Source organism: Schistocerca cancellata, chromosome 4 (assembly GCF_023864275.1).
Source record: "Schistocerca cancellata isolate TAMUIC-IGC-003103 chromosome 4, iqSchCanc2.1, whole genome shotgun sequence".
Lineage (NCBI taxonomy): Eukaryota > Metazoa > Arthropoda > Insecta > Orthoptera > Acrididae > Schistocerca > Schistocerca cancellata.
In genome coordinates, this window is record NC_064629.1 from 301,732,343 (window position 1) to 301,754,007 (window position 21,665).

The window sequence follows — 21,665 nt, forward strand, 5'->3', positions numbered from 1 at the left end:
AGATGCTCATTGAAGCTAACCCTTTGCATGCTTTACTGTTTTCCTTTTTCCTACTGTCATTACTTTCTTTCTTGTTGCTTCTGCGTGATGTAATGAAACATTGACAGTGGCTATCTGGCTGTTTCCTCTCAGTTCTGTGGGACTTGCAATTACATTTGATATCTCAGTCATGGATAGCAAGGGTTTTTATTGGTAAGCTCAGTTGTGGTGCAATATCTTATGAGTTGAAATTTATGCCCCTCACCACCTCCTAAAACAAAAATGTGGCCCTGTGCTCTATAGTTATTTTTAATTCATTTATTACTGTTTTTAATAGCAATTTATACTTATACTAGTTTGTAGTTTCCTCAGATTGTCTGATGGTGCCTAGAACAGGTGAAACACATCACATGTGAAGATTAAATAAATTGATCTTGTGCAACCAAGACTGTTTTTTTTTCTGTTTTTAAAGATCAGTTTTGGTTCCAGAGAAGTGTAGAAATACTTGAGGCTGTACTTATCATTTAACCTGTCTTAAAAGACAGAGTTAAGAAAGACAAACATGGGCCAACATTGGCAAACCAAGCTAATGCCTGTATGTTAAGAACAGCTGAAATAACCTCTAAAGCTGATCCAGAAGCTATAAGATGACAGCCCCATTACTATACTTGATTCTTGTCTGCCAGCAAATGGCTGGGACATCATAACTTTATGCTTTCAAGCCCTAACAGGGAAATAACTGGGTCGGCCAACATGTTACTGATTTAGTGGTAAAAAAGTATCCAACATGTAATTTAGAAGGCATAGCCAATAAAAAACACCAGCTTAGACGACATATTGGCAAAAAAAGGAATTGTGCAAGAACAGCTCTGTTACGAGCAGCTTAGGCGGTGGGCAAACATGTTGAAACAAATTATTCCGGCACCTTTTCTGAAATGAAGCCATTTGTTGGCAGAAAAACCAACATATGTGAATTGAAATGGGTAGCATGAGTCAGGCTTGGGGAGGTGAGGGTGGGCCAAGATGAAGTGGTGGCCGCCATTCAGACTTGTGGCAGCTACAGAAACAAAGTCCTCGGCGCCGCAGCACTGGGAAGAGAAGATGATGTTCACAGCTACAGGGCACGTGGCAGACAGTGCGTTTCAGCCGACGGGTGGCAGGGTACCTCCAGCACGGCCACATGGCTTGCTGCACCTTGATTGGTCAGGAGCCAAGAAAATCGTGGGGGCGGCATGGAAAGTTCCGAAGAGTGGCCTGGTCAACTTCACCTAAGTGACGTTACCTGGTCAGCACACAAGGGAGGCGCGTGATCGAGATTGCCCACCTCGGTGCTGCCAGACCATGGGACGAGAAAATTACAGGCAGCTGAAGCTACTGGCTAATGCTTGACTGTAACAAGAAAATGAAATAAACCTTTTGAAAGAAAATAGAGATAGAATCCCCTAGTATCTGGCTCACCCTTACACTCCTCCCCCTTCCGTGGGAGCAGAAAACGTATGTGATTTCGCTCAATGCAATTGTTATTTAAATGTTGACAATTTTAGTTTGCAAAGACAAAATAGACATTATTTGATTGTTAAAGGTTCCCACGGAAGACGGCAGGGGCCTTTAACGAGGGGTGGTAGTAGAGACTTTTAAGACCTCTTAGGGGTCACAAAGGGATTTACACACTTCAACAATATTATATTTACACAAGAACAAGGAATAAATGTTATAAAACATCAAAACAAAATTACATCAGTTAACACGTGTAAATAAAACACATTGGAAAGTAATAGTTTGAATCAGGAGTACACGCCAAGTGTCTTTCTCTCTTAAATGAATTTAAAAACAATTACGTATCACCACTGAAGTTCCACGCAAGGCTGAGTGGTGCAATGCGGTGCTTTGCGTTGTCCTCGGCGGGTAGCGCACAAGCTGCCGGCTCTAAGGGGGTGTGGCGGTGGTCAAGCCCATCCACTGGAACTCAGCGCAGTGGAGTATGAGGGGAGGTTCACACGTTTCACACACATTTAAAAGAGTTAACCCAAGGGGAGCACTTCACTATGCTGCATAAGTTTTCACATTAGCTAATAACACAGTTGAACTCTTAAAACTAAAGGAGGGCACATTCCGTGATAGGCTTTTCTTTTGAATTGTGAGCGATATTCACCATGAGGCTGGGGTTCTGGAACTATAGGAGGGGATGGTCATAACCGTTTGGTCATTGATTGATGTTAAAAGGTGATCATTTGAAACCTTAGATAAAACAGGTAATTCAGTTGACAAAGGAACCCCGTATGAACTTACAGGTAGAAAAAAAATAGGTAAATGGGCACCATACCAGCATGAAAGGTTACAAGTGGCGTAATAACATCGCAATAGGAACTGTTTGCTAAAAATCCACTGTCTGCGATTTCTATCTCGTATGTTTGCGACTGGAAATTATGTTCATAGCCACAAAGTGTTAATATCGTAGGTTGGTCTAATGCTTATAGGAGGTTTGTGCTAATGGTCCTAAACCAGGGTTCTGCTAGGCGAACTACAGTTTGCGAACAGGGTGGCAATTGACGCTTTCCCAAGAAAAGGCTAATCTCACGTCCCGTATGGTGGTTTCGAAGGGCGATTTCACGGCACATGAAATTATGAACATGTATGCATTCATTCAACTGATTTTGGGACATCGTAGTATACTTTTGGCGATCTGGACTAATGACAAGAATGTGTGCTGTATTCCAACATATATACTATCTGGTTGCTGACCACCCAACAGGAAACACATGTGTCTTGTAACACTTGAACTGACAATTCGAACAGGCAAGGGGTATAAGTATATGGAACCCTAGGGTGTTGGCATGTTTTAATAACTCAGTCCTAGCCATAGCATGATTATCGGGTAACATAGATTCATGTATGGGCAATACTAAACACATTGGTGGTGACAAATCAGTGGTAACATTCTGCAGTACTTGAATAAATTGTTTGGGAGGTAAAAGTTCTGAACTCAGAATTCCTCGCAATCCTAATTGTATTGTGACACGTAAATTGACAATTAGCAGTTGGATAGTCTGCATGTTATGTGATAGTGTTTGTATGGCATCAGATGCTTCAAGGTTTAGCGTAAGATTGGATACCTCGGCTTGTATAGTCATGAAGTCCCATTTTACAGAGTTCTTAAAAGATTCATATTGGTGAAGTATCATAGCTGTAACACTGCATATTTGCCTACTGGCTGGTAACAGATTGTCTTCAATGTGCGTTAATCATACCTGTTGGCATAACATCATCTCATGGTTCTGTTGAGTAAATGTGTCGATTTGGCTGATTTCTTTGTTCCAATGTTGGGAATCTTTATGATCACGGACTCCGAACACAGTTTTTAGTATGGCGCCTCCGGCATTGAACCAGGCTCGTTTTACGCATGGGGCTGGTACGTGTTGAAGGTGATCAGTATTTTGCCTAAGATCACGTAATAGCAGTAAAGCTTTCTTCTGACCGGATTATACAAGCAATGATTCATATTCTAACATTTGATCAGCAGTTTGTTGCAACGCCAACTCTACCTTTATGAGGGGCATAGTATCAAGTACTGTGTTAATCACTAGATGATGTGGAGTATACCATAGACTTTCAGGTTTCTCAAACATGATGCCTTACACTAGTGGGTGGTTTGTAAACGATGGGGCACTGGAAACCATACAAATAGCTGACAGCAGAAGTATCCTCTTCATGATGAGGTGATAGTTAAGGACAATGAAGGCTGGCCAGTGTGGCCATGCGGTTCTAGGCACTTCAATTTGGAACCACGTGACCGCTACGGTCGCAGGTTCGAATCCTGCCTCGGGCATGGATGTGTGTGATGTCCTTAGGTTAGTTAGGTTTAAGTAGTTCTAAGTTCTAGGGGACTGATGACCACAGATGTTAAGTCCCATAGTGCTCAGAGCCATTTTAAGGACAATGAAGTGGCAAATGTAATAGGCCAGGTAGCAGAGCACTTGTGCCCATGTAATTCCAAACTTCCAAAATCTGGAAAGAAACAATGGTCTGAAATCCTGGCAGTCCAGAATGGCGAAAATACGGTGAAGAACAACAGAAAAAATGACAATCATTCGTTTTATTACCATGAGTGTAGAGTAGTGAACGAAGATAGAATGTGCACACCAATAGTTCTTGCAGACACGGTTCGAAAGAGGTGACTGAAGGTTACAAAGAGAGCTGATCTCCCTTTATATTGGGGAACAAACGTATTTGCGGAAGTGAAGGCGAAGTATTTGCTGAGCAACGAGTTGGGTCAGCGATTTTTCAAGTCAGTGGCCATTGAGCTTCGAACTACACAGTGTACAAAGTGTTTGTCCTGAAAGTTGGTGGCGATAGCACTAATAATGTGGGTAGGGGTCAGCGCGGCAACTACATCAGAGCGGCGCGCGGCAGGTGACTTCAAGGCCGATTCTCGTGCTACATCGCTGCGCTATGTAGGAAGTAAGCAGCGGGTCTAAGAACGATAGGGAAATAAAACATACTGATGCTGTTTACTGTGCTGACTGTACATTGCACTCTGTTACTTGCAGAACAGAAACTCCCCATGTTTCTGGGCTCCTGCACCCGATGAACGTATTTATATGATTCAGAGTGAGAAGTGACAAATATAAATGTCACAGAAGGGGTATAATATTTCTGAATAAGAAGGATAGATGAGCGCAATTGATATGGTTTATTCAATGATGACCAACAAAACAATAATTATAAGGCATGTAATTATGGGTTCATGCACCCATTGAATAGATAAGTTCATCTGCTAGGTTCAGGTTCCTGCTCTCGGGCACAAAAATTGTGTCATTGAATGTCAACATCATTGAAAACGAGAAGAGAAAAACAACACTTGGTGAGAATCTAGAAACTTCCACAGTGGAAACAGAAAGCATAAGGGATTGAGTTAGAAAAGACTAAGTTGAGTGTAATTTCTGATGAGCTTTTCCGTTATGAAGGTGCATCATTGACACAACGGTACTGCCTACTTAAACCGTTTATGCGACCACGTCACAAGGCAGTGGGTAGGGTTGAAATCCTAATGGCCGCTCACTTGGCAGGGAGGGCAAGGCTTGTGGTTTGTAAACAAACTGCATGTGGCTATCTTGCCTGGCATTAACCACATGACTTTCTCTTTTGCATTTGGTATACAAAAACATGTAGCATCATGAACACTTACCTTGTTGTCTCTCCAGGAGCATATTAAGAAACAATAAAATAGCACTTAGGGAGGGCTCCTTTTACTTTTAAAGTAACATATTTGATGTTTAACTTGAACTTAGGTATTCTTGTTAATTGAAACTTGTTAATTGAAACCACTGTCTCTCTAGCCTGGTGTTCGAATTGTTTTTTCTCTTTTTAACATTGTTATTATGAGTGTCTGAGCTCTTAGCATAAACATACGCGTAATGTGGTGTATCCCAAACCGTAAATAGAGGCTGTCAGGTTCTCACTGATCTTATGCCAATGGCAGTTACCAATACGTGTTACTAACATGCTTTTATGGCAGAGCTTTAACAGTTGTTCCTGTTCGCCATTCACTAAGTCAACATGTGAAGTGTCATTCCTTTTGAGATATAAAAGATTGCTTGATTCTCACTCTGTGTGTTCTACTGACAAGGACAACTTTTCCCCTTAATTCCATTACTAGTGAGTGATTGTGTTTCCAGCTCTTTACCGATACGACAGCGTTACTGGAGACATTGAGTGCTGTAAGACAGAATAATTATGAAAAACTCCAATCCCTTCCCATTAAATATGACATCCTAACTTCTATTACAAATGGTTGCCAATACTTATGAACACTTACAAATAACATGCACAACTTAAATGAATACATTGCAACGACGGCAGTTTTCTGTGAGTTAATTCTCATGCTTCACTAAAGACTTTTCCAATTAAATACATGGCATGCTGGACCTAGTCCCTGGATTGATATACGTGTTTTGACCGTAGAGCATATCTAGGTTGCGCTATGGGTGGTTGCACTACTTTCTTTCTTGTCTTCTTGGCTGGGGCTACTTGTGTAGCAGGCTCTGCTTTACTGTCAAGCGGAGGTGGCTCAGAACTCTTATACAACTTTAACCTGTCAAAATGAACGATCACTGTCTGGTCTGCTAACTGAATTTCTGCATTTACAGGTGAAGTAAGCCGCATGATGGGGTATGGACCTTCATACATAGGAGTAAACTTCTTCATCGTTCCCTTCTTAACTACTGGACTGCGCAACATCACTACATCCCCTACCTCGCGCTCGGCCATTACCCATAGCTTTTTCATTGTTTCCTCTTACTTTTTTCCAAATAGCTTTTAAACGTCACTCCAAACCATTAATGTCTGTGGATCTAATCCCTGGGGGCAGTTTGTCAATTTCAAAAGGTGAATTCATGGGTTGGCCATATGGCCTCATAGAGGGAGTATCCAGTGACCTCATGGACACAGCTATAATATGCTGACATGACGTATTGGACGTACCTGTCCCAATCAGAATGATTTTTATAGACACAATAAGAAAGCATACACGTAACTGTGCGGTGGACTCGCTCTAAGCATCAGTTAGCCTTAGGGTGAAATGGGGTCGTTCTCCACTTTTTGATTCGCAGTAGTTGACAAACTTCTGTAAATAATGCTGACATAAAGTTTGTGCCTTGATCTGTAAGTACAGCTTCAGGACTTCCATATGGTAACAACAAGTGGGTGAGAAATGCTCGAGTTTCTGCTACAGTTTCTGCTGACATGTCTGGTATGGGGACAAGAATTAGGAATCTGGAAAAATGATCTATAATTGACAATATGTTTCAGTTATTCTGTGGTCTCAAAGGGAAAGGACTGACAATATCTGCTGCTACTAGTCCCAGAGGCAAGTGGCTTCTGGTACTTGTTGCAAAGGTAACTTTGTTCGAGGCAGCAGTGACCTCCTAACGCAGGGCAAACAATTTTTTATGTACTTTTGCTCATCTCACTGTCTGCCTTACCAGAAAAAACAGGTGGCTATTTGACAATTGGTGGCGAGAAGACTATTATGACATGCTTGCAGGCTATCATGACATATTGCTATTATCTTAGGACGTAATTCTTTCGGGATTACTACTCGTTTACCTAGTGGGGTTATTTGATACAAAATTCCATCTTCGACAGAAAATTTGGTCAAAGTTTCATACCTCTGGCATTCAACATCTCTTTGCTGTGCTTCCCTTAGTTCTTCAATAGAAATATCACTGGCAACAATTACTGTAACCTTCCGGTTTAACACATCAGCATTTTTATGCAACTTGCCTGGTTTATGTTTCACCTCGTATTCAAATTCGCTCAATTTTAAAGCCCAACGAGTTAATCTGCTGCTGGGATCTTTCAAGCTTAGCATCCACTGTAATGCGACATGATCCGAGATGACAGTAAACTTCCTCCTGTACAAATAGCATCGAAAGTAGGTTACGACAAACATGAGTGCTGAAAGTTCCTTCTCAGTTGTACTGTAATTCAATTCCGCTTTGTTAACCTGTCGAGACACACAACCAATTGGTCGCTCTTCTCCATCGATTTCTTGTGACAAAATGGCTCCTACAGCATAATCTGAGGCATCTACCGACAGAATAAATGGTTTTTCAAATTCTGGGTAGGCTAGCACAGGGGCTCTAGTCAAAACATGTTGAATTTGTTGCATCGCTTCATCACATTCCTTGGTTCAGGTGTGGTTCAGGTGAAACTAACTCCTTCCTTCAATAGTTTAGTCAGGGGCTTAGCAATGGTAGCATACTTGTTCACAAAACGTCTGTAATAATTTGCATGGCCTAAGAATGACTGTAATTCTTTGGTACTTGTTGATGTTGGAAAGTCCTTTACTGCTGTGGTCAAACGGGGTTCCAGTCTGGTGTTCAGCTCAGGGGCAAAGTATTGAATTACCTGCAAACAGTAATGGAATGCATTTCATCGACTTGCAGCAGAGTCTCTACTCTGAAGTCTAGCAGTGACGTTCCACACATGGATCACCTCTCCAGTAGCATTCTGCAAAGTTTTCTGTGGGTGTGTCCATACATCTGATTGGCTTTCTCATGTTCATCTTGCTAACTGAATTATTTAACAATAACTTTCATAACTATTGCTTAGTGTCATCTTGTTCCCGCCTGAATAGTAAACTTTGATTTGGTGACATAAATAACACTGAAGTTAGCAAAAAGCACCACTGTGTTTTACAAAAAAGCACCACTGTGTTTTGTAAAAAAAGCACCACTAAGTTTGATAAAAAAGCATCATTTAATTTTGCAAAAAACATCTCCGGATTTGGCAAAAAGCTAAACACCACCAAATCTGCTAAAAAAGAACTAAAAAGCACTGAATTTGGCAGAATGAACAATCAACATCTAATTTGGGTGGGGGGTGGGGGGGTGGGGGAATTGGGCAAAATTTAGCAGAAGAAATATTTAATTTGGCAATTAAAAAAAAAACACCAAATTTGCTCATTAAGTAAAATGATTTTTTACTGTTCAATGAAATTATTGGTAATATGAGGAAGGGGGAGGGAGTGGGGGGGGGGGGGGAGATGGAAGTCTGAGAGGGCAATGCCATTTGTAGACATAGTACTGAGTTCTCCCGCTACATGTGGGTAGTTGAGACATTCATGAATACAGAAGGTTTTGACTGGTTTGGACACTTTCAACATAGTGAGTTAAGTATTGAAGACAAACCTCATTCTGGATGCCCTGCAACATTGCAAAATGAGGAAAACATTGTAACAAAGCCACCAAAAAAATTAGCACGGATTTTTGTTTCACAATCGACTAAATTTCAACACAGACAGGCTTGAATTGGATTGAGTGCCATCGAATTTTGAGTGAAGATTTGCACATGAGACATTTTGCCACTAAATTTCTTCTGAGCCTTCTCACACAGGAGCAAAAAACTGTGCACATGAATGTGTGCCAGGACTTGAAAGCAGAGACCGAAAGTGATTTAAACTTTTTGAACAAAGTCATTACGGGCGATGAGAGTTGGTATCAGGGGTATGACCCAGAAACCAAGCAAGTGTCAAGCCAGTGAAGGACTCCCTCTCCACCAGACCAAAATGTTTGTGGAATTGTGCACTGGTAATTTGTACACTCTGGCCAGACTGTTAGCCAGCAGTTTTATCTGGACGTTTTAAGATGACTGCGAGAGGATGTTCATAGGAAATGCCTGAGGATGTTCATAGGAAATGCCTGGGACTTTGACGATCGGGTCACTGGTTCATTCATCATGACAGTGCCCCTTCACATACACAGCCTTACGAGTGACCCACTGTGTGGAATCTCAGGAATAGTCTGTCATTCGTCACACTCCATATTTGCAAGATTTAGCACCATGCAACTTTTTCATATTCCTGTGAATGAAAAAAATTCTAAAGGGGAAACATTATGAAGATGTGGAAGTGGTAAAAACAGCTTCACAAAGGGCACTGGATGATATCAACATTGAAGAGTTCCAGCCATGGTTGAAACAATGGGAAGAAAGACTTGACAAGTGTATCACGTCTAGTGAAGAGTATGCTGAAGGTGACTGGAGGAATTTTGTAGAAAGGTTCATGAATAAATTTTTGTAACAAATATCCTCTTTTTATTCCCCCTTCCCCCTCGTATATCACTGGAAAGAGTAAGACATGTAAAATATTTAAGAATGTGCATCTGAAGTGATGTGAAGTGGAACGAACTCTTAAAACAAGCTGCAGAAGAATCAAACGCCAGGCTGAGGGTCATTGTAAGATTCCTAAGGAAATGTAACTCACCTGTGAGGAAAGGGCTTACAAGTCACTTCTTGAACTGAGTCTTGAGCTCTGCTAGTCAGTCTTGGATGCGTATTAGGTAGGATTAAAATAGGAGTTACAAGAGAGCCAATATGTAGTGGCATATTTTGTGAAGGGTTTATTTAGTAACCACAAGAGTGTTACAGAATACTCGCCAAGCCACAGTTGCACAACTTGAGAGATTCTGTTCAGTATATTACTTCATCCCACATGCATCTTGTAAATAACCACAATAGGAAACTCGGAGAAAATATAGCTCATACAGAAGCTTGCAACAGTCGTTATTCCTCCTCACCATTGTGAATGGAACAGGCCAGAGGAAGTCATAGTGTTACATGAAGTATCCTCTGCCATATTCTGTAAAGCTGCATGTGGAATAAAGATGTAGCTGAAGATAATGCCTGGCCATTCGAGTGTGATTTTGTGGATGGCTGCCTACAACATGAGGAGATCATGCATCTAAAGTGGTGAGGTTGCTCTTGGGATTTGGAGCCAATTTAACATGCATGGGATGCTCTTGCATGAAGGATTGTAGCCCTACCACTGCAACCATGAACCATATATGACTGCCAGAGGACACTTGTTCAACAGTGGAAGCTATTACCACAAGCCATGCTGAACAGTTTGATCTGGTTTATGTAGAATTGTATTGTCTGAATGCTGTGGTGGAGAAAAATAATACTCAGAAATAGTTATCCATTGGCTGTAGCCATTTTTCTGGTATATCTTATATTTCTGGTGCAGGAAGAACATGGAAATGCTTTCATTCCAGTGTAACTGTTGAAGAGGGATGGCACAATTTATCGCCGAAAGTCCAGAAATATATTCAGAGAAACTACACTAAGATACTGCTATTTATCTCCATTTTATTTTTTACTAGGATTGAAATTTGTTTCCAATTATTAGTGACTCAATACAGTGGTGCTTTATTTATTCTTTTTATGTGCACATTATTAATTTTATTGTTATTTTCAGCTATGAATCGAGTCTGAATGCCACTGAAACTGATGGTTCATCACATCGACTGCGAAGAGGACTTTCTGAAGAAGCTCGGCCACTACACTCTGGTATAGTGAATCTTTTGTTTTTAATAGATTCAAGTAATTGCCTAAGTGTTGTCGTTATTGCACACCAGCTGTAACATATTACTCAGCATTGTTTCCAAGTAATACTTATCTAGCTTATGCATTCAAGAAATTGTAATGTACTGGTGTACCAGTATTTATTTTATTGCTTTCATTCATTTTGCTATTAGTTTTATTAAAGAATAGGGATTTTATGTGATATGTGGATTTTACATATTCTCACTATATTGTGAGTTCTACAGCAATCAATACACTTTAGAAATAACATATTGTTTTAGTCTAAGTCACATATTTTTATTTTATCTACTGACTACCGGTTTTGGTATACCATACCATCCTCGGGCCATCCCCTGGCATGCATTCATCACACTCGCTTCCCAGTTGGAAACAAGCATGATGACTGCATGCCAGGGTATGGTCTGAGGGTGGTAGTGTATACTGAAACCGTTAGCCTGTAGACGAAATAAAAAAAAAAAAAAATGACTATAGACTAAACCATACAATATTTCTATTGTGAAATTGGTTTCTTTTCTAATCCTGAATTAACAAACTTCAAATGCGGAATGGTAGTTGGACCTAGACACATGGGCCATTCCATTACAGCAATCGCTAGGGAATTCAATGTTCTAAGATGCACAACATCGAGAGTGCCGAGAATACAGAATTTCAGGCATTACCTCTAACTAACAAGTTCGATGGCTGTCACTTAATGACCAAAAGCAGCAGTGTTTGCTTAGAGTTGTCAGTGTTAAGATACAAGCAACGCTGCATGAACCGGGTCCTCTGGTCCAACTGAACCAATCATTGATGAGAAATGATTATGTTTTGCTACTTGGAGACCATTTGCATCCATTCATGGTCTTCACATTCCCAAGCAATGGTGCGCCATGCCACCAGACCACAACTGTTTGAAACTGGTTTGAAGAACATTGTGGACAATTCAAGCAAAAGATTTGTTCGCCCAGATTGCAGAACATTTACGGGACATAATCAAGAGGTCAGTTTGTGCACGAAATCCTGCACTGACAATACTTTTACAGTTCTGGATGGCTGTAAAGGCAGTGTGGCTCAATATTTCTGGAGGGGATTTCCAACAACTTGCCATGTCGACTTGCTGCACTATGCCAGGCAAAAGGAGGTCCAACATGGTATTAGGATGTATCCCATGACTTTTGTCACCTCAATGTAATATTAGCAGTAAGCTTCATGATATAAAAAGGCTAATCTATTAATAAAATTAGATATCTTCAATTGATGATGCTACTTGACTCAGGCTTCAGCACCATTTCAGATGATTTGCATTGACATTTTCTACACAATTAAGTGCAAAATATCTTTGTAACACAAACAGAAAATGTTTTTATGGCATGTGACTTCTTTCGTTTACAGGAAAAGACCACTTTGTGAAACACAGGTTTTTTATTCACACTTGATATCTTGCAAATAATAAATGCATGTGAATAGATAGATTCTTTATTCTTAGATTCCAGAATTCTCACATTGCTGATTAATGACCAAATGACCAGAGTATTTTAACAGATAAAGCTTTTTAGGGAAAAATTTTTCACTAATTGTTTGCAATACTGGACAGCTAATGTTCAACAGAAAGGAAAGTAGCATTGATGTACCTCAGAGAAACATATAGATTGTCACATACATTCAGTAGTAGTATTAGACTGTGTGCTTACAATGCTGTTATGTTTAGGGAAGTAGCAACAGTGAGGAAATCGTAAATAAGGATGGGAAGATGTGGACAAAATTTTGTCTTGATATGAATGGCTGCTCTCATTAAGGTTACACTGAGATAACAGAAGTCATGGGATGCCTCCTAATACTATGTGCAGCAACTCGACATTGCATGGACTCCATAGGTGATTGGAAGCCCGTGCACAAATATTGAGCCATGCTGCCTCTATAGCCATCCATATTTACAAAAGTTTTGCCAGCACTGGACTTTGTGCACAAACTGGCCTCTCAGTGATGTCTCCCAAGTGTTCGATGCTATTCATCTTGGGCAATCCAAGTGGCCAGATCGTGAACTATTGTGGCCTGGTGACACAACACATTATCATCCATAAAAATTCCATCATTGTTTGGGACCATGAAGTCCATGAATGAATGATTGCAAATGGTCTCCAAGTAGACAACATAACTATTTTTAGTCAATTATCAGTTCAGTTGGGCAAAATGACCTAGTCCATTCTATGTAAACACAGCCCACACAGTTATGGAGCCCCCACCAATTTGCCCAATGCCTTGTTGGCAACTTGGGTCCATGGCTTCATGGGATCTGCACCACATGTGAGCCCTACCATCAGCTCTTACCAACTGAAATCAGGACTCATCTGACCAGGCCATGGTTTTCCAGTTGTCTATGGTCCAGCCAATTTGGTCATGAGCCCAGGAGAGGTGCTGCAGGTAATGTCATGCTGTTAGCAAAGGCACTCACATCAGTCATCTTCTGCCATAGCCTATTAATGACAAATTTCACTGCATGGTGCTAACAGATACATTCTTTGTTCATCCTACATTGATTTCTGCAGTTATTTCACACAGTGTTGCTTGTCTTTTAGCACTGACAATTCTATGCAAATGCCACTGCTCTCACTCGTTAAGTGAAAGCTGTCAGCTGCTGTGTTGTCTGTGGTGAGAGGTAATGCCTGAAATTTGGTATTCGGCACACTCTTGACATTCTGGATTTCAGAATATTGAATTCCCTAATGATTTCTGAAGTGGAATGTCTCATCTTTCTAGCTCCAACTACCATTCCACATTCAGAGTCTGCAAATCCCCGCTGTGCGGCCATAATCACGTCAGAAACCATTTCATATGAATCACCTGAGTACAAATGACAGCTCCGCCAATGCACTGTCTTTTTATACCTTGTGTATGCGATACTACTGCCATTTGTGTATGTGCATCTCTCTATCCCATGGCTGTTGCCACCTCAGTATGTATAATGCAGGATAATACCCATACACTGCTGCCCCTCCCCCAAAGTGAAAGAACCCAGTAGTAATCTGCTGCAAGATTAGTATTAAACTTCCTGGAGCCTGCTACATTGTTTAAATATTTAGGAGTAATACTAAGAAGTAATATGAAATGGCAACGGCAGTAGCGGAGAAGGCAAGAAGGGTTACACTTACTGCAAGGGTTCTGGGAAAGCACAGTGTATCTGTAAAGGAAAAGACATATAAACAACTATTATAACCAATTCCAGAGAACTGCTTCAGAGTATGGAGTCCTTATATAGTAACATGACAGCAGACATCAAAGAAATTGGAGAGATGCACTTCTAGAAACCTAAAGGTGAATCTAGCCCATACAGAAATATAACAGAGATGCATATGGAACTTAAAATGGCATTCGTTACTAAAGTAATTGTTTGTGAAATTGATGATAATAAATTTCTTAATTTTGTTTTTAATGTCCATCATCTAGTTGGCACTTCCTTATAAAGTGTATTTCCTAGAATGACAAAAAAGGAATAAATCCTGTTAAGTTAGCATATTGTATCCAATTCAGATGTATTGGCATTAGATATGAGAAGATCAACATGACAACTTGAGATACAGAGCAAGCAGATTCAGGAGTTTTGATTTCTTCTCTTAAAATTGAACAGAAATAAAATTGCTTTTTTTTGGGGGGGGGGGGGGGGGAGGGGGGTCGATTTGCCAGGTGGAATGAAACCTACCAGAAGCACATGGGAAAAAATGGAAATACTACCATTGTAAAAGGAATATTGTCAAGGTAGGTGGTGTTGTGCCAGAATGTTACATACTTAGTAACAGTAAGAGAAGCATGTGAAGAAAGGAACAGAAACATGGAGACAAATATTTGAGTTAAAGTAAGAAATTGAAAAGCAGATCAAATTATACAGCAAAGAACAAAATGAGGAGGGTAAATGGCAAATCAAGGCAAGTGAAGTGGTACAAAGTAAAGTAAAAATAAATAAGAAAAGTAAAACAAAAAGCAATCCTGCTGTCATTTGCAAGAAAAGTGGCTTTGAGGGAAGAAAGAAGAGAAGAGCAAACACAGAAACAGCTATATAAGAAATATTATTAAGGCACTAGTGACAGTGTGAAGGAGGAGATGAATGTGTGGAAAAAGATGAGAGGAAAGATAAACATAATGAAAGTAGAAGAGAAGACAGCAGTGGCCAGTGCTAAAGAAGAGAGTCTTGTTTATCAGGGAAGGAAGTGTCAAAGAAACAGAATTATGCTGGCATACACAGGGCAGAGCAGGGACAGTATAAAATGAGATTGGTAGGGGATCATGGGAAGGAAGCAAAGGAGTTCTCAGTAAGGGGGAATAATAATGAGATGATGTATCCCCATATGTTCTTAAGAACATCCAGTACAGATCAAAAGAAAGCAGCCCATGGGGGATTAGGGACAGCAGGATATGAGGAGTATGAGAGGAAGTATATATGAAAGACATTGGGAATTCATTGGCGTAGTTTTGGAGCTGGTGGATTACAGATGGGAAGGTATGGTTTGTGGCTGGTAGTATTCATTTAGTACACTCAGTACTGAAACACCCAAGTCAAATGTGTCATGTTTAAGTATGTGCTCAGACACTGTAGGTACATACAGTCTTCATGTGGCTCTTTACATGAATGAAAGTTTGGTTCCATACATATTAATGTCACTGGCAGGAATACAAGTGTTCCATTCCTATGATTGGTATTAAGTGCTGCAGTACCCACAAGGGAGTTTAAGAATTGTGTTGATGCTTTCATGCATTGCTCACCCATCAACACCTTATTTCGATCGAAAAGTATTAATATGTATCCATAGTGTTTCAGGGTATGTTGATGTATGTTAAAAGTATCAAGTAATAATACTCCAAGCAGTTTGAGCAGTTAACCCTACTGAAAATTCTTCTAAACTTACTTATCTGAAGGAGGAGCTGTCATACCAATACCTCTTCCACAAACCACCACCTTGTAAGCAGCTGCAGCTAAAGAGTATGTGCCATACAAGAAGAGAGTTTGTTTTCTTTACTTGCCACTGTGTGGAGTCCTTGACACTAAGGCTTGTAAAAACTTCAGCAGCCAGCTGCTCCACCCATTGCTTGTTTGTTTGGGTTATATTTCACATGACATGTTGTGAAGCCCCAGCACCACATGACATTAAGTGTTGAGCTGCTGAAAGGCTAGGCATACACTCAATAATAAAAAACCACAAAATATCCTAAAAGCATTTATATTCATTAGTAATGTCATGATTACTTGATGGTTGTAGGTGTGCAATAGTTTGTCAGCCATGGCTGATCATCAGTTTACCACGTAATACCAGTCAGTACAATATCAGTCAGTGGTAGTTCCATTGTGAGCACTTGAAGTTTGGTGCTGCGATAACAGCTCCTACACCACCCTGGTCATTGTCCAATGAATGTCACTGTTTGGCAGGGACGCAAAAGTGTTCCATTCCCATGACTGACATTAAACACAGTTTATTCCAACAATATTATTTTGTGATTTCTTTGTGTGACTGGCTACAAGTGTATGCTGTTAAGTATTGTGTTTTAAAATATGCTTCTAAACCTTACGGATAGTTTATGTCTCACACATTCTTTGTCTCTCTTACTGATCACGTCAGTTCTAGCCATGCTACATTGATTGATTCTGGTAATACTGCACCTTAATTTAGAGATTTTGTATGTTTTAGATGCTACAGAAGATATCCTAGCAAAGTATCGCCGTAAGCCAAATGTCGCTGGGAATGCAGCTTCAGCTGAGCAGATTAGTGATTCAACTGTTCCTTTAAAGCACAAGGAATCCTCAGATGAACGTCTCAACATAGATCCAAACAACATTGAAGCTTCTTATGCATTTACTGACGCAAAAAGGAAACTGAGGATAGTACTCAGTACAGCTGATGTCCAGCATGTATCTTGGTCACCAGAAAAGCTGACAGCTCTTGTAAGTTGTTGGCAACAAATCTTAATACTGTCTATTAATTTCTTAGTAAATGAGACCAAAAATAACTGAACTCAAAGAATTATACTTGGATAAGAAGGGATTCATTTAACTGCTGAACCATCTTTACTAGCAAGGAACAGTCATCCAAAATATAGATAATAAAAAGAAGAAATATTTTTTGGAAATTCTTTTTTTTTTTTTTCCCCCCCACGCGGGAGTAGACTTCTGATTAATATAGAAAGCTTAAGTGAAGTACAGTACCAATGAAAGAAATTAAAAATGAGAAGCAGTATTAAAATATACAGAACGTTTTAGAATGAATGCCAAATACATTGACAGAAAAAAATCCCAACACCAAGAAGGAGTTCTGCAACATAAACCAAAGTTGGTAGGCATGTTTCTATATCTGAAAGATGATGGCTATTCAGATCTCACACTAGTCGCATAAGAGTGGTGCTAGTAGTGCCACTGTGAGGATGCATATCATGTTTGCTTTAAATACATGCTGTAATGGTCATGAGTGTTAGTTAGCTTTGAGATTGGACGTGGTGAATTGATGTTAGCCGAGAATGCCTTTATGGTGACGAAAGACGCCACTTTCAACACCTCACTGGGTTTGAACAAGGTCATCTAATAGGACTACAAGAAGATGGATGTTCCACATGTGGTATTGCAGAAAGTCTTGGCAGGAATATGGCCACTGTACGTGATTGCTGGCAGAGGTGGTCACAAGAAAGTACAGTCACAAGAACACCGGGCTCTGGATGGCCATGTGGCGCTACTGAGAGGGAAGACCACCATGTTTATCATATGGTTCTGGTGCATCATACTGCATCTGCACCAGCAATTTGAGCAGCAGTTGTCACCACAGTGACACAACAAACTGTTACAAATTGGTTACTTAAAGGACAGCTCCAAGCTAGATGCCCTATAGCCTGTGTTCCACTGACACCAAACCACCACCATTGGCGACTTTAGTGGTGTCAAGCAAGAGCTCATTGGAGGTCAGGGTGGAGGTGTGTTGTATTTTCTGATTAAAGCTGGTCCTGCATTGATGCTGGTGATGGCTGTACGCTGGTTAAGAGTAGGCAAGTTGGGGCAACCAGCCTCTCTGTGTACACTCACTGGACCTGCACCTGGAATTATAGTCTAAGGTGAGATTTCATATTACAGAAGGCACTATCATGGTTATCCCATGCACCCTGACTACAAATTTGTAAATCCATCTGGTAATTCAACCTGTTGTGCTGCTATTCATGAACAGCATTACAGGGAGCCTCTTTCAAAAGGATAACACTTGCCCACATACTGCTGATGTAATCCAACATTCTCTACAGAGTGTGGACATGGTGCCTTGTCCTGCTCAGTTACCAGATCTGTCTCCAATCGAGCACATACGGGACATCATCCATCGGACTGAAACTCCAGCACCATCCACAACCAACATTAACCGTCTCTGTATTGAGTGCAAAAAGCATAGAACTCCATCCCACAAACGAACATCTAGCACCTATACAACACAATGCACATACATTTGCATGCTTGTAACGCTGGCAGTTACACCAGGTATTAATATACCAGCATTTCACATTTGCAGTGGCTTATATCGCACTTACATTAACATGTGTCCTTGCAATGTTAATCACTTACATTTGTTATGTAGACAAGTGTATTCCAAAAATTTCATTACTCTACATTAATTTTTTTTTTTTTTTTTTTTTGCATTGCAATTTTTTTCTGTCAGTGTATTTCTTTAGGACAACTTCATACTAAAAAAACTTGTATAAATGTGTCTGATGTTTAGTGGATCTAGAGATAGACACACTTGAAGTTAACAAATGTAGTTTACCTCACTTGAGTTTGTAGAGGATGGCTAACACTTTTGATTCAGATCTTAATAGAACAAGACCAGTTTGAAGCTGCCTGTGTTAATACAAATACTTAAAACAATGCTGTACTTCTTTACTGATACTGAATATGCCAACATGAGTTTATTCTCTTTTGTCTTGTAATGAAAATGGTATTGGTGTTGTGGGAGAACACTGTAAGCAAAATACTAACTGCAAAGTACCGGAATCAGGAGTGTATACTCCCCCTTCCCCCCTTCCTTGCATATCTTGGAGTTGTTGCTGTTTCCGTTCTGGATAAAACCTCAAGCTTTCAATCATTATCACCATCTGTTTTGTCGGGAACAACTTCCTGTAATGGCTGCTGCTGTGGTTGCCTTATATAGCCCACGGATGGCATGCGATTGCCTGACGCATGTCATCTTGCTGTCATAATTGGTGTCACTGTCTGTGGTGGTGGCACCACAGCTCTCGTAGGAGTTTAAACAACTTGGCAAAATTCTCTGTTTCTTCTTAGTATTCAGAGCTCGGTTTCATGTACCACTAATATTGTATCCATTGTCCTGGTTGAAATTGTTCTCTCACATTCTAATTTCTGTGGCCTCTCTGATAATAGAATCAAAATATGTGAGAGCCTGTGACAAAACTTTTGTGTCATCAAACAGTATTGGGCATTTCTTTGTGTGGTTTTGTTCAGTAATTTATAAACCCCAGGGTCCCTGAGATGGAGACTGTCCTTAACTATGCACAGTATCTCCTTTACCTTCTTAGATGATTAAAAAATAGGACTTACTTCTCATCTTCTCAAGACTCTGTCTGTTTTACTACATGTAGCACTGCAGATAGGAAAGAGCACAATTGGTGACTCATCATGTGATTGTTCAATATTTTCATATTTTAGTTTCTTGCAGAACACCAGCTGTATATCCCGTGCCCCGTAGCCATTCTTTTTGAACGTGTGTTTCAGGTGAGTAATTTCATATATATATATATACCTAAAAACAAAGATGATGTGACTTACCAAATGAAAGTGCTGGCAGGTCGACAGACACACAAACAAACACAAACATACACACAAAATTCAAGCTTTCGCAACAAACTGTTGCCTCATCAGGAAAGAGGGAAGGAGAGGGAAAGACGAAAGGATGTGGGTTTTAAGGGAGAGGGTAAGGAGTCATTCCAGTCCCGGGAGCGGAAAGACTTACCCTTTTCCCCCCCTAAGGTAAGTCATATCATCATTGTTTTTAGATATATTTTTCCCACGTGGAATGTTTCCCTCTCTGGATGGTGAAAACTGCCTGTTATGTGCTTAAGGAACTGCTCCAAAGCTTCGATGTCACATGGCCAGTTCATAAACTTGTTATCAATATGGTGTTAAAATGAAGAAGGGCAAAATTGAGTGGAATTCAAAGCACATTTCTCAAAATGTTCCATAAAGAAGTTGGCCACTGTTGGAGTAGTGGAGAAACCATAACCATTCCATCGGTCATTTTATAAAATTTACCACTGTACAGGAAACAGGTGGTCATCGTAGCATACTGAAACAACTTTATAGTTTGAGGAGGGAAGTATACTTCCAATAGTTTCCATGTGTCCTCCGCAGGAACTTTTGCAAAATAGACACACCACATCCAGGCTGACATAAATTATCATTTGCACCAGCCTGTATTTGTTTGATTTTCTCAGTGAACATCTCAGAGCTTTTAATGTGATGTTCACAGCAGCAAACTATCAGTCATTAACTTGGTTAGAGATTTGGCTAGCCTTTAGGAGGGAGAACCAATAATGTTAATGATAAGTCTCAATAGCGTGTCTTTGTGAATTTTAGGTAATCTGTACAGCCTTGGAAGTCTAGCAGCTCCAGCTGTGAGATTTTTCATGACATTATTTGATAGACCAGAGTTCTTCAGCAGCTACACCGTTTTTCTGCTGTATGACAGGTTAGGGTATTATCCTCCAACAGTGATGACACTTTGCTGTGATACTGATCAACATTAAATTTCACTCAGTTTTGCCCATCTTCATTTTATCATTATGTTGATGACACGTTTATGGAGTGGCCATATGGTGTTGAAGCTCTGGAGCAGATCGCTGAACACATTAACAGCATATATACAAATGTTCACTTCGCTGTCGAGACAGAGAGAGAAGGAAAGTTGCCATTTTTAGATGTGTGGATACAACAAAAGTCAGTGACAAACACTGATTTATATCTCAGAGCACAATGTTTCCAACATCCAGTACAGAAGAGAGAAGATTTTTTTAAATACATTGATGTATACTGTTAAAATGGATTGATGATGACCACTTGGATTTTGAAGTGTTCCAAAAGAATGGCTACAGGACATATGATATAAAGAAGGGACTCTCCAAGAAACAGAAATGTGAAAATATTGAAAAATCACATGTTGAGCCACCAATTGTGTTCCTTGCTTTCTTCAGTGCTTCATCTAGTATAGAGTAAACAAGGAATCTGAACTATTTTCTGACCACCTAAGAAGATAAAGATGATGTTGCACCCAGTTAAGGAGTCTGACCCTCAGGGTCCATGAGATTTATAGTATCCTGGTGAGTGCGGGTGCAACTACATTGGCCAATTCATCTGTATCATTTCCAACCCTGGTGCAGAACATCAACAGCACATTAAAAATTGGGTACTTGAGAAATCAGCAGATGGTGAGCACAACCTCACAAGTAAACATAAAATACTCTTTGATGAATGAATGTTTTGTCCCTGCTTTTACATACTGGAGTATAGTAATTAAAGATGCTGTAGAAAATAGAATGTGTGCGAACAGTTTCAACTGGGACAGCATATGTAATGTTATTGGAAGTGAGCTCTCAGTGCTGAGAAGTATCAGAGAAATTTGCCAAATTGGTTTCACTCGTACATGAGTAGTGGTACCACCAGTCCAGACATTGAAAACAGCTGTGGCAGCAAGACTACATACACTAATTAATCTGCAGCCTTCCATGGGATAAATAATGCCTTAACAGCAGTAGCCAAGCCAGTCACTTGCTTCTGCTGAAGATCATGATGGTAATCA

The 21,665-nt window shown here is 40.1% G+C and overlaps 1 protein-coding gene across 2 annotated transcripts in view; it reads left to right on the forward strand.

Annotated features, from left to right (window-relative positions):
- The window catches only part of LOC126183295 (GTPase-activating protein and VPS9 domain-containing protein 1), a 303,063-nt gene that overhangs the window by 225,977 nt on the left and 55,421 nt on the right, over nucleotides 1-21,665 (forward strand). For both annotated transcript variants that reach the window (XM_049925134.1, XM_049925135.1), the window contains exons 21-22: nucleotides 10,736-10,827; nucleotides 16,518-16,771. In XM_049925134.1, coding sequence (XP_049781091.1) covers nucleotides 10,736-10,827; nucleotides 16,518-16,771 — 346 coding nt within the window. The remainder of the gene's footprint in view (nucleotides 1-10,735; nucleotides 10,828-16,517; nucleotides 16,772-21,665) is intronic.